This window comes from Sinocyclocheilus anshuiensis, unplaced genomic scaffold (genome assembly GCF_001515605.1).
Source record: "Sinocyclocheilus anshuiensis isolate Anshui unplaced genomic scaffold, SAMN03320099.WGS_v1.1 scaffold660, whole genome shotgun sequence".
In the NCBI taxonomy this organism is placed as follows: Eukaryota; Metazoa; Chordata; class Actinopteri; order Cypriniformes; family Cyprinidae; genus Sinocyclocheilus; species Sinocyclocheilus anshuiensis.
The window spans coordinates 24,569-37,154 of NW_015557099.1; the positions used below are offsets into that span (position 1 = coordinate 24,569).

The 12,586-nt window shown below is 35.9% G+C and overlaps 2 protein-coding genes and 1 long non-coding RNA gene across 8 annotated transcripts in view; 1 reads left to right on the plus strand and 2 right to left on the minus strand.

The window, feature by feature from the left end:
* LOC107677496 (phosphorylase b kinase regulatory subunit alpha, liver isoform-like) overlaps positions 1 to 5,193 on the minus strand; it is a 19,843-nt gene extending 14,650 nt beyond the window's left edge. For both annotated transcript variants that reach the window (XM_016472417.1, XM_016472416.1), the window contains exons 1-8: positions 4,519 to 5,193; positions 3,332 to 3,490; positions 2,798 to 2,845; positions 2,479 to 2,647; positions 1,569 to 1,651; positions 1,413 to 1,493; positions 1,237 to 1,335; positions 827 to 973 (exon numbers count right to left, since the gene is read on the minus strand). In XM_016472417.1, the coding sequence (XP_016327903.1) occupies positions 827 to 973; positions 1,237 to 1,335; positions 1,413 to 1,493; positions 1,569 to 1,651; positions 2,479 to 2,647; positions 2,798 to 2,845; positions 3,332 to 3,490; positions 4,519 to 4,596 (864 nt within the window). In that variant the 5' untranslated portion in view covers positions 4,597 to 5,193. The remainder of the gene's footprint in view (positions 1 to 826; positions 974 to 1,236; positions 1,336 to 1,412; positions 1,494 to 1,568; positions 1,652 to 2,478; positions 2,648 to 2,797; positions 2,846 to 3,331; positions 3,491 to 4,518) is intronic.
* Positions 1 to 12,586, plus strand: part of LOC107677500 (uncharacterized) — an 18,205-nt gene that overhangs the window by 2,390 nt on the left and 3,229 nt on the right. Inside the window, exon 1 of one of the 2 annotated variants that reach the window (XR_001632849.1) lies at positions 8,219 to 8,346. The exons of the other annotated variant lie outside the window; for it this stretch is intronic. This is a non-coding gene — a long non-coding RNA (uncharacterized LOC107677500). Of the gene's footprint in view, positions 1 to 8,218; positions 8,347 to 12,586 lie in introns of those variants that run through there. 2 annotated transcript variants of the gene reach the window in all.
* LOC107677497 (collagen alpha-2(VI) chain-like) overlaps positions 5,775 to 12,586 on the minus strand; it is an 18,232-nt gene continuing 11,420 nt past the window's right edge. For 2 of the 4 annotated variants that reach the window (XM_016472420.1, XM_016472418.1), the window contains exons 26-29: positions 12,089 to 12,482; positions 10,443 to 10,504; positions 10,310 to 10,348; positions 5,775 to 7,238 (exon numbers count right to left, since the gene is read on the minus strand). In XM_016472420.1, coding sequence (XP_016327906.1) covers positions 6,637 to 7,238; positions 10,310 to 10,348; positions 10,443 to 10,504; positions 12,089 to 12,482 — 1,097 coding nt within the window. In that variant the 3' untranslated portion in view covers positions 5,775 to 6,636. Of the gene's footprint in view, positions 7,239 to 8,356; positions 9,195 to 10,309; positions 10,349 to 10,442; positions 10,899 to 11,117; positions 11,271 to 11,352; positions 11,399 to 12,088; positions 12,483 to 12,586 lie in introns of those variants that run through there. The other 2 variants (XM_016472419.1, XM_016472421.1) reach the window with 2 other exon arrangements.

Here is a 12,586-nt window from a genome sequence, read left to right on the forward strand (position 1 = left end):
TTTAAAGCCAGTTTGTTTGTTATAAAGCAAATAGCCAATAAATAAATTTGCTTAAAAATCAGTATCAGAATCCAATTTGCTAGTAAAAAAAAGAAAATCTGAATTCTGAATCAGCTATGATCGGCGCATCACTAATTAAAATATTAAGTAAAAGGCCTCAAATTTGAAGTACAATCTGGGATGTCTTTTTCTATCAATTCTTCAATAGGTAGATCTTGTCTTTCATAAAGGCCGAGGTCAGGGATCTTGGGCCTAAAAAGGTTGGTGACCACTGCTCTAAAGGGACATAATAATGAACTAATGAAACATTTTTTTTTAAGTTTTTGTGTTCTTTCTCAAAATATTTGCATTCTCTCACAAAACTTTTGCATCTTTGCACCCTCTTGTAAAACTGTTGCGCTCCCCAGAGAAATTTTGCATTCACTTGCAAAAGCACTGAAATGTTTTTTTCCTCCCAACTATTATTTCCATCACTAAGGTTTTGAGAGAGAATGCAAATGTTTTGTGAGCTTACACCTTTGAAATATAATTCGTATAACCATATAACCATCTGGCAGAGTTCCAAAGTTTTTTAATAATATTATATAATATACATGGCTCATTCTATCTCAAGTGGTGCAGTTGGTTGCTTGACCATTTTTAATTACCCCCCACCCCCCCAGATATAATCACCCGAAAAGAGGAATTTTTAAAAAATGCATTTTCTTACACACCCTCGCTCTCCCATAAAAATAAAATTAAGTAATAAAATTACATTTCATTAAAAATCTGAAATGTTCTGCATGTACACTTAACCAGCATAGCCTTTTCCTTAATGGCCCAGTACCTGCAGTTTGGTGATGATTTCACTCTTTGTGACGTTGACCAGATCTGCATCCTCCACTGCAAATGCAGGAAAGGAGATGACAGAGAGCAGACCGGCATCTATCTCTTTAGAGGTGGAAGCTCGAGGTAGCATGGAGCACAAGATAGACTAGAAACACAATGAGAAACAAGATGCTTGACTCAGGAAATCATGGATAACTTTTATTGATTGAGAAAAAAATATATAATCTTAAATGTGAATCACTGACTTAAATACTAAAGAATAAACCTGGGCTGCATCTCCCAAAACCATTGTAAGCATAAGTAGATCGTACAGTATATACCAATGGTGCCAATGATGCTTTTCGGAAATGCAGCCCTGGTCTGTAAAATAATAACCAACTACGAAACACATTCAATTGATTCATTTACCTGACAATGTTCTACTTCATCTGGGAGAACATGAATCACTGATTTTGGGCCTCCATGAGCTCCAAACAAGTCAAGCTCATCAATGGCCTCCAAAGCTGCCTAACAATGTGAACAGCAAACAAAAATCAACTTCTGAATGATCGGAGTGACTAAACCAGACCAGATGCCTCTCCTACCTTAGCCATTCCAACAGAGCTGCCGTTTAGTTCAGGAATTCCTTGATTGGTTTTGTCTCCTCTCTCCCACATCCCATAATCCTGCAGGGGAGTGTGAGCTGTGATGCCAGTTCGGTAACTGTTAACTAAGAACGTGATAAACCAATGAGAACTTACAGCCACTTTGTACGCTGCCTCGATGTAGAAAACCAGGTTCTGGATAAACACCACCTCGTCCAAGTTAGATATGATATGTAGACCTGCGATGCAATTTCAATCATAATCAAAAAGGTTGCTAAAAAATAGGAAACCCCACAACACAACCAGCACAGTCTAAACTCCAATTCCATGGTGTTTACTTTGAGGCAAATCTGTGGTATCTATACTGTGGACTATTTTCACATATTCTGCTCTAGTTTTGGGGGAAAATCTATAGAATTGTGTGGAATGGAATTGCTAAACTGTACTAACTATGCTTTGTAGCTGAAAACATTTTTAAGTGTACCAAAGTAGTAAATAAACCAAGTCGTGAGTAATGTGGAGAACTTTGTGAATGATAGCCATTTCAATTTGGCAGAAATCTGCATAGTTTTCTGTTTTCTGAAAATCTCTGTAAGGACAGATTCTGTGGGGACCTGGCTATAAGTACACCTAAAAGTTATCAAATTTGTTTTTACCACATATACAAGTTTAAAATGTTCAGGCATTTTCAGGAAAATGGACCATTTTGATTACTATACAAATTTTTGTCCAATCAAATGTGTTCTAGAATAAAAAAAGCCCCTAAAACCTCCTGCATCTGACAAGCAACAGCAAACAGCAAATCATTTGATATCAGAAATCATAAAACCCACATGAGATTTCAAGGAAATCACAGGAAAGAAAACTGTGCTGGTCAAGAAATTTCAAGGGGTCTTTAAAGGGACAGTTAACCCAAAAATGAAAATCATTTATTCACCTTCATGTTTTTTGTTCCAAATAAGGAAAATGTCATAAGGTTTGGAATAACATAAGGGTGACTAAATAATTGAATGAACAAATTTTCATTTTTGGGTGAACTATCCAGTCTATAGATTGTTCGTCTCACCTGAGGCGGTCATCTGAGCCAATGTGAGCAGGTACAGTGAAGTGGCATCAACCTGCAGGTGCCCCCACTGATCATCTCCAACCACTGTGGCACAGGTAGGCGTGTGATATTTGGCATGCAGGCAGTCCTTTGTGCTCTGTGTGTGTTTGAACTTCTCTACCTTTGCCACCTGCAGTAATATATGCACATGCTTAGCCAGGCCAGAGAGCTGTGTTGTCAGCTCAAGAATGAATGAACTGATGAATAAATGAAAGAATAAAAACTATATAGCTGGGTTTAGAATAACAAATGAGCAAGACCATAGAGTTAAATGCCGTACCTGTCTCATCATACACTGCAGCAGCCCCTGCATTAGCTTAACCACACTCTGAAAAAAAAATGCTGTTAATAGTACAAGTATTGATTTCATCTGGAAAAAAACAAGCAGCACAATATTCTGGATACATTTAAACTTGCACACACAATTGCCAGACACAACTATATTTATGTAATATACTGTACACAAAGAGATTTTTTTTTAAAGAAATTAATACTTTTATTCGGTAAGGACGTACTAAACTGATCAAAATTTACAGTAAGCCTTTTATAATGATTTTTTTTTATTTTTGTAAGTTTGAAGGCTTTTTATTTCTTTTGAACTTTCCCCGAATACGATTTTTATTACAAAAATCGTACTGACTTCTAAAACTTTGAACAGTAGTGTGTATATACACGATTGCTTCAACTACACATAACAAAAGACTTTTGTTATGTGTAGTTGAAGCAATCATCCAACAACCTGTTACATTACTCAACGACAATGTGCTCCTGAACAATGCCACAACAGGTGGTGATGTTTTGAAGTTCCAGTCACCTGTTCAAGCTCGTAGGCTTTAGCTTTGTCTTCATCACGGTCTGCATTCTTGCGGTAAGCCATGCCGAGCCCCCACACTGCCAAGATGCTGTAAACATTATCTCTGACCCAGGCATCCTTCTGCTGCTCGCTAGCTGGCAGTAGACCTGTCACTGGATTCTATATGGAGAGGTCAAACCCATCTTCATTTATTCAAATATACACCATATAATTAAATACAAGCTTGATCCGATTTGTTATGCTAATTCTCACAACACTTACATATTTCATACGTTTTAGATGTTTTAAACATTAGTAACGTGCTGCGGAAATGTTAATTCATACAAATAAATAATAAAAAATCAAACCGATATGTTGATCATTTATTATTACTTATACAGTTTCTTGTGTTGTACATAAAGCATCAGCTCTACTTTTAAAGGAATTTACATGCTGCAGATAATACAAATATTTTCCTCACCCATGGGTTATTTAAAGGTGACCTTTGTTCAAGCTTTATTTATTTTTAGATTTCTCCTGTCAGAATGGCCCCAATGGTGCAGAATAATCTCAACCACAAGAAACTACTGTAGACAGAGGCCTATGTTTTTATTTGAGCTGGATTTATGTATATATATATAAACCTGGTATATATATATATATATATATATATATATATATATAAATAATAAAAATAATAAAATAAAGCAATATATTAGAAGACTTGTTTATCCTACATTTGATGACAGCTAAGCGACAATTTCATATCTTTTTACAAGTTTTAACAACTTTATTTTTGAAATTTATTTATTTTTCTGAATAAATTTATTTTTTCAACTATTTTATATTTTTATTTTTATTTATTTATTTTTTTTAATAATTCAGTTTGGCTTTACGAACAATTTAGATTGTTTAGAACAGATATTTGCAGAACACATTAGAATTAGAATAGATCAAAATATAGAATTATTAGAATAGATTAGTATATATTAATGTATATAATATAGATTAGAACATTGGAGTAAAATAGAATAGTATGGAATTATATAGTACCTCCGAACAGAATAATACATTATATATCGCTAAATAGAATAGAATATATAATAGAGCAGAACAGAAAAGAATGGAGTAGAAGAGAATAGCACGATATGTAGCACAGTAGAATAGAATAGAATAAAATAGAATTGTCGATCATGTTTTGAACAAACCTGGTGGCATAATATTGTTTCTTGGACAAGTCTGGCAAAACCATCCAACCTCACTCCTGAATTACTGCGGCTCCTCATGCTGTCATCTCTTTATGATCTTGACATAGAATTTATGAAGATATGAAAGAGAAAACCGTCTGCTTCCTGATCGATTAGAAGAGAGCATGCAACCAGATCTTTACTGTAACGTTAGCCTATTAGTGATTCATGATGACTAGCCAAGTCATGTCCGTCCGCAATGTTGTCCATACATTAACTACATTAAAAAAACGATTAAAATAAACAGGCCCACCATACAAGCAGGCTTTTCAAAATCAATAAACGTCCTTCTACCATTTTAAGGATCTGAATGAAAGCTCTGTATGTTCATTAAGCATTGCACATCCCGCCTGAATTCCGATGTTGACAGCAAACGAGAGCCCGCCCACATGATGACGTACGGCTGTTTAAGTGACAGGAAAACCCGGAAGTTCAGTAAGCCTTTCGCCAGCATCCATGGACGGACGGAAGATTTAGTTATTTTAAAACAGGCATTCCCTTTCTCAAGAGCTGGTTTAGGTTCTGAATGCTTTTTTCTAATAATTCATGCCTATTCCTCGTGCTAAGTGCTACCAAAACGTTAATTAAAACGTCTTGTTTTGGGTTTAAAAGGGAAAAGTCCGTGTAGGTTATCCGTTTGTCCGCCTACGGTATGTGCTCTGGACCAAACGCGATTTGTTTTCATGTAGAAGCTCGTCTTTTGATTGATTCACGATGAGTACATTAAAGTGCAATGGGGCATTGACCTTGAAAGCCAAAAGTAAAGTTTCTCTAGTTTTACAAGGCCATTGTGTTGTTAGGGAACAGTTTCATCAACATTGTTCATCTATATAAAAGTATGCTTTTAATTTTTACAACATAAGTGCCACATTTCTGATCTGTATATTTTCTTTTCAGAGACTTGAACCGATGACCAGAGTGACCTTAAACTTCATTATTTCTACTTTGACTCATGGACCAATCCAAAGTCCAAAAAATCAATTTGCATTTAGTGACGATAGCCCCCCAGGCCTGAATTTCTCACTATGTTTTTCAGTAAAAACAAAAACGACAGACGACTGCTTCTGTAATACATAATATAGAACAGAACAGAACAAAAATAATATACTAAAGTAGAACAACAGAATTAGGGTGGAGTGGAATAGAATTCTCATTCATTTTAAACAAACCTGGTGACATAATATTGCTTCTTAAACAAAAACCACAGACTCCTCGGGTGTGTTACCACAGCTTGTTTTATTGTACTAACATTTCTTTTGACAGCAAATATGGAAATCATCATTCAAGTGTCCAACAGCATGTCAAATATTCAAATGTTCCTTTTTGGTTCTTAGAATTAAGAGACTGATTGCGGTACTAATAATTATCCCATAATTATCCTGTACATTAAAATGTAGGTGTGAAGAAGCTTCTATATTTCACTGTAAGTAAATGTTAAATCTGAAACACGGGATTTCTAAGCATGTGTTGGCTCAAGAGTAAATGTGCTGTGGAAGGTGGCATAGATTTATTTTAGCTACTACAGGCCCTTTTTAAGTCGATGGTAATTTAAATTTAACAATGTTTTTAGACATAATTTTATCTTAAATGATACAGAATGAATGTGGCAAGTGTGCTTTTTCAAATTATTGTACCCCTGAATTAGTGCACTTTTTACTAATGTGCATCTGATAATGATATGCAGGAAAAACTCCAGTCTTACTCTGGTTTAGCACCTTGTGTATAGCAATACATAAAACAACAAATCTTTTCAGAATAAAAAATACAGAAAAAAAACTACAGTTGCAACTTTGTCAAAGTACACATTCAGTACATATTCTTTGGAGTGTTACTAATAACTTGGCCTCTTGGTTTACTGCAGTGTCTTCCTGTACCCAAAGCCCATCTCCACTGGTGAAATCATTGAGTTAAATCCAGTGGTTATCCTAAGCAGGATAACCTTTTTTACCTCTTTTACCACAATATAAGTGCATAAATTGCATAGATTTAGTGTAATAAAATGCATCAGTTCTACTCTAACCACTGTGCTGAATCCTATGACACACCAAACCCCCCTTTACAAAAAACCCACCAAACCTCTCAACAGATCCACCGAATAAATCGCTCAAAAAAGCTGGCTTTGTTCAGACTAGCAAAATCCTGACCCCTGAAAATGGCCGTCTGGTCTCCCAGCGAAAGCTTCGCTAGGATCTCCTTGTCAACATCGCTGCCCATGGCAATCACTGTGGGAACGCCCTCTGCTCTGCGCATCGCGCTAATGCCTTCCTCCAGGTTCTTGTTGCTGGTGACCCCATCAGTGATGAAGACGAATGCCAGCTCGGCATTTCGTCTAACCAATCGTGTGCCTCTGCTCGTGACAATGTTGTTGACGGCGTAGATAATACCACTGCCCACATTGGAAGTAGAATCCAGGTACCTCAAGTTGGCCAGGCCATCTGTGACGACAGTGAAGTTGTTGGTGAGTTTGAAGGCCAACTGATGTTGGTTTTCGTCACCATACTGCAGAAGAGCCACCCTGGCATTGCGTTCATCGTTGTCTCCCCGGGCGAGGGTCAGGCGGTTAGCGACGTTCTCCACGAACTCACGTGCATAGCGGAAATTCTCCTGACCCATGCGCTCCGAGCCATCCAGCATGAAGATGAGATCAACAGGCCGCTGGATGCAGTTGGCTACAGCTGGCTCTATAAGATACAAAAACAGCAATGATTGTCTTGGTTGACATGCTTGATTTGCTCCAGTGGAAATTTCCTGAATTAAAATAATGAATTGTGCAAAATAAATGTGTTCGTTTACAGAGGTTCATTTAAGAGCAAATAAACCTAACGAAAATAAACATTTCATTGCTAAAGATATTTATTTGTCAGAAATAATTCAAGTTGCATTTCTTGCAGTCCAAGAGCTTGCCATTTTTTCATTGCACATTTCTGATATACAGTATACATGTATAATACTTACTACTAAATATACATAATCTTGCATTACCAAGAAAAATCTCATTATTGTCTATTCTTAGTCCATTTTTCTTTCACTCACGGATAGTCAATATCAGGATGCTCATAGCTAATTCACATTGATAATGTATTTCCATTCAAAAAGATTCACTGAGATAATCATCAAACATAAATGGCCATTAACATTTATATAAGGAGGCTACAAAAAGTATTACTGAATTGCCGTTGTAGTGCATGAATGCTATTATATAGATATGTCAGATACTCTCTAAAGCTTTCTGTTGCCTAAATAGCAGATTAACTTTTGGGGGCAATTTAGAAAATAAATTTAACCAGAAAAAATATTGAACTATTTTTTAGGAATTAAACAATATGCTATAGCATTGGTAAAGCAGTTTATAAAAAATCTTTAATTTATCATACCAATTATTTGTGTAAAATATAGTGGGTATTTGAAAGTCGACCATGGTAAAGCAGCACTAAAAAGCTCCATTGACATTTCACTAACCTATGAGAAGCTACAGGCTTGTGACTTCAGCCTTAATGTGCAAAGTGCAAAACTGATATGAAATACAGTCTCAAAAGGAATTGTTCATTAATTTACAGATGCTTTAAAGGAATAGATCAAGCAAAAAAATTACAATTCAGTCATCATTATCTGGTTCTGTCATTCAAAACCTGTATGAATTTCTGATTTTTGATGTACTACTTTACAACACGTTTATGGAGTTTTTATTTCCTTTATTTCCTGATCACTCTATGTTTTCATTCTTAGGAAAAGATCGACATTTCCTTTTGTGTTCCTTTGAAGAAAGAAAGTCATACAAATTTGAACAATGTGAGTAAGTAAATGATGACAGAATTTAAATTTTTCATGTAAACTAACCCTTCATTTATCAGTTACCACTATCTTTGATATTCACAACACCAAAGCATTTATAAAAGATCAAAATGCCTACAAATCCTAGAAGCCTGAGGAATCAAGCAAAACAGGATAAGCTAACGAGAGCATGCTATGCAAGCAAAGTATCGAAAAATCTGTTCATCTATTCAAAATGTGTTCATTTCGCATATTTGAATGCAAAAAAAATGATTACAGAGCAGCAGGCATTGAGGTCAAGAGGCAAAGGTTGCCATTTCACAATTTTTGAAGCAGGGACTTGCTTTTAGCAGGGGCTAGCAAACAAATGTAAGTGGCTGATAACTGGCCATGATGTTAACTATTTTACATGCTATTTCTTGCCAATTAAATGTTACATCTTTAAGAGAGGTACTAGCAATGGCATTCGATTATTGTTAACGCAAATACTATATTCATGCATAGACCAGCTAGCTTTTTACTTAACAACTCTACAGTGAGGCCAAGTGTATTCTTTTAGTCAAGCTATCAGTTTGAATTTTTGGAAATGCCCAATCATGCTTTCTAACACAAGCCAAGAGCTTTGTTTGGGTCTCCCATCATATCAGAATAGATCACTCTAAATGAGTCAATGAACAGATCGGTCCATCTCTGTTTGTCAGGTTCAGAGGACAGTTTAGCCATCTGGGCTGCGTAAGCCAATATAGCTACAGCCTTGGTGTAGGTATCGGGGTGTTTGGCCTCTTGTAGATTGTTGAATAAGTTTGGGACGCTTAGTACAGTGGTTGGGATGGGACTGTCCTTCCACTCCTCTGCAAGGGCGTCATCTGCAAGTGAGTGTTGAAACAATAGTTTTAGGGCCCTCCTAGCAACTGGCTCTGCCTAGTTGCTGTTTTGATTGATTTTAGTTTTTGATTTGATATCTTTCGCATTGATCATTGTGCATTTTGCTGACACACTCATTTACACACCTTTGTTGTGATAATGTGACATTTCCCTTGAGAGACTGGGCTGGTTATCACACATAACAAGTGTATGATTAATATGCATAACATACATATGAGATGTATAACTCAACATATGTATAACATTTGTTATGTTTAATGAACCATTAATGTATAAAAAAATGACTTTTTATAAATACAGTATGTTGATCATTTACCTTGCAGATATAGACAGTTCTGTGGATTTTATATTATTTAGCAGAAACAAACATTATTATTATGACTTTAATAGGCCAAATACAACCTGATTTTTTTCTTTCTTTCTTTTTTTCTTTCTTTTTTTAATTAGTATGCTAGCTGTTATAGCTGACACAGCAACTATTAGTGTCATCTAATAATTGGCCATGAACAATAATGTATGCAGTGTTGTTATCGGTAACTAAAAGTGAAAAATAATTTTCGGTAATTGAAATAGAGTGAAATAAAAATTAGATGAAAAACTTAAAAAATTAAATTTGAAAATGTTGCCTTAACAAATAACTGAAATAAATATGTATGTTGAAGTACTAAAATAACTCAAACAAAAATTAAAAAATAAATTAAAGTTTAATATAAATATTAAAAACACAAAAACTAATAAAATGACAAAAGTGCATAACATGACTAAAACAAAAAATTAAAACTGAAAACATAAAAATAAAAGCTACAGTAATTCAAAATATGAATGAATACTATAATTGTATATAAATAATACTAAAATAACACTGACTGTATGCATTGTATAGAGTATTTTCCCCCTATTTAAATCCATTTAAACCCTGTGAAAAAAGAAAATTATAAAAAGATTGCAGTTATGTAAAGAAAATAATACAAATAATAAATATATGTATTTTACTGTATAAATTAAGTTAACTGAAAGAAAAAGATTCAGAATGTTTTTTCAGCAATTAGGAGAGTTAATCATACACATCTTTGTGTATATGAACAACAACACTTACCACTTTTACATGGAAGATCAGGGCAAACGATCACTGGATCTAAAACAAAGAAAATAAAAGTAATTAAAAGACAATCATTTCTGGATATCAAGACAGCAAGCTAAAACCATAGTAAAGTCAGGGCAGGACTCACCTGGGCAGAGTACAGTCTCAATCCTATCGATGAAATCCTCTGCAACCAGATCAGCGAAACGCCTCATTCCCATGACTCTTCCATCTTTTCTGCAAGCAATGGACTTGAGGCTTTCGTTCTCCTCTGGCTGGTCAAACATGTCACCAATACCAATGGCATTCACGTCAATGTTGGTGTCTGTGCAGAGGTAATTGAGCAGTTTGTCGTCATCACGAGGGTCGTACCGGCCGTCTGTGATCACAACCACCGTCACATTAGCCTTCGCACGACGGCTATCGCGAATCAGGTTATCGTAGGCGAACTTCAGGGCAGAAGGCGTCCACGTTCCTCCAGCGATCCACTCAAGCTTCTTCACGGCGTTTTTGAAGGCGGACATTGAGTCGATCTTGGAGTCGTTGAGGCGAATGGCCTGGAATGTTCCATTGTGACTGTACTGGACAACGCCGACTCGAGTCCCTGAGATATTTATCAAACACAGATTTTGTTAGATTACATCAAACCACTTCTGCATTGCTACTTAAAGTAAGCTAATTCGGATTTTTTTTCCAAAGAGATTCCAAAACAAGCATAAAAAAAAACAATTTGGACTACAATTTGACATTTTCTAAAGTAAATATGAATGGTGCTTGCCCATGCAAACGTTGGCCCTTCAATGTTTTTTTATTTTTTTTTTACCTGTTTCAGAACTGGGATCTTTTGCTATTGAGCCCAGTCTGTTGATGGTGTTGATCACGAAGTTCTTCTCAAGGGTGAAGTTGGTCAACCCCACACTTTCAGAGCTGTCAATCACAAACACAATATCCAGGGCACCGCATCTCTTTTCACAATCTGAAACAGACAAGAACATTCAGTGAATATACTGTAGCAATCCATTTATTTTTACTGCAAATTTACAGTATGAGAATCTTACCACAGCATCCACAGGTCTCTCTGATGTAGTTCATGACATCACATTCCTGAGGAAATAATATAGTATATATTCAACATTTTTCCATTAAGTAATTTTGAGCAATTTAATTACTTAATGCTTACAGTAAGGCCAGGGTCTCCCTCTGGTCCAGGGTCACCCTGTTACGGACACAGTTTGAAATCATTTAATAAAAAGTTCACTTAAATTGCATGCATTCAGACCTTGGTTTATTGTTACCATTTACTATTGTTTAAGCACTTTTCAACGATATATTCAAAATAAATTAAATATCCCAAACGGAGGGCTGGGCAATATAGACAAAAATATTGTTTTCTATATCAACCATATCAATATTTATTTCCATATCATATGATATCACAATATTTACCATTAATGGCAAAGGAAATGCTTTCCACATGTTTGTTAGATCTTGAGAATCAATGTAAACATAACTTGTTTGTGCAGAATCATAATTAAACTCCACAGATTTAGCTACATTTTAATTTAGATCCCTATTAAAACCAATTTATTGAATTTTTTCCCTAAATTATGTGTTTTCCATTATAAAATGCTATAAATAAAAAATAGAAGACTATATATCTCTTTCACATAGTACATTATTTTTCAGTGTCTGCAGTCTCAATATATGAAGACATGAACATCTTCAGAGCTGCTCCAAAAGTCCGAGATTATGTGTATGTGTGTGTGTGTGTGCATTTATGTATTCAACAAACGCCTCATTCCCATGACTCTTCCATCTTTTCTGCAAGCAATGGACTTGAGGCTTTCGTTCTCCTCTGGCTGGTCAAACATGTCACCAATACCAATGGCATTCACGTCAATGTTGGTGTCTGTGCAGAGGTAATTGAGCAGTTTGTCGTCATCACGAGGGTCGTACCGGCCGTCTGTGATCACAACCACCGTCACATTAGCCTTCGCACGACGGCTATCGCGAATCAGGTTATCGTAGGCGAACTTCAGGGCAGAAGGCGTCCACGTTCCTCCAGCGATCCACTCAAGCTTCTTCACGGCGTTTTTGAAGGCGGACATTGAGTCGATCTTGGAGTCGTTGAGGCGAATGGCCTGGAATGTTCCATTGTGACTGTACTGGACAACGCCGACTCGAGTCCCTGAGATATTTATCAAACACAGATTTTGTTAGATTACATCAAACCACTTCTGCATTGCTACTTAAAGTAAGCTAATTCGGATTTTTTTTCCAAAGAGATTCCAA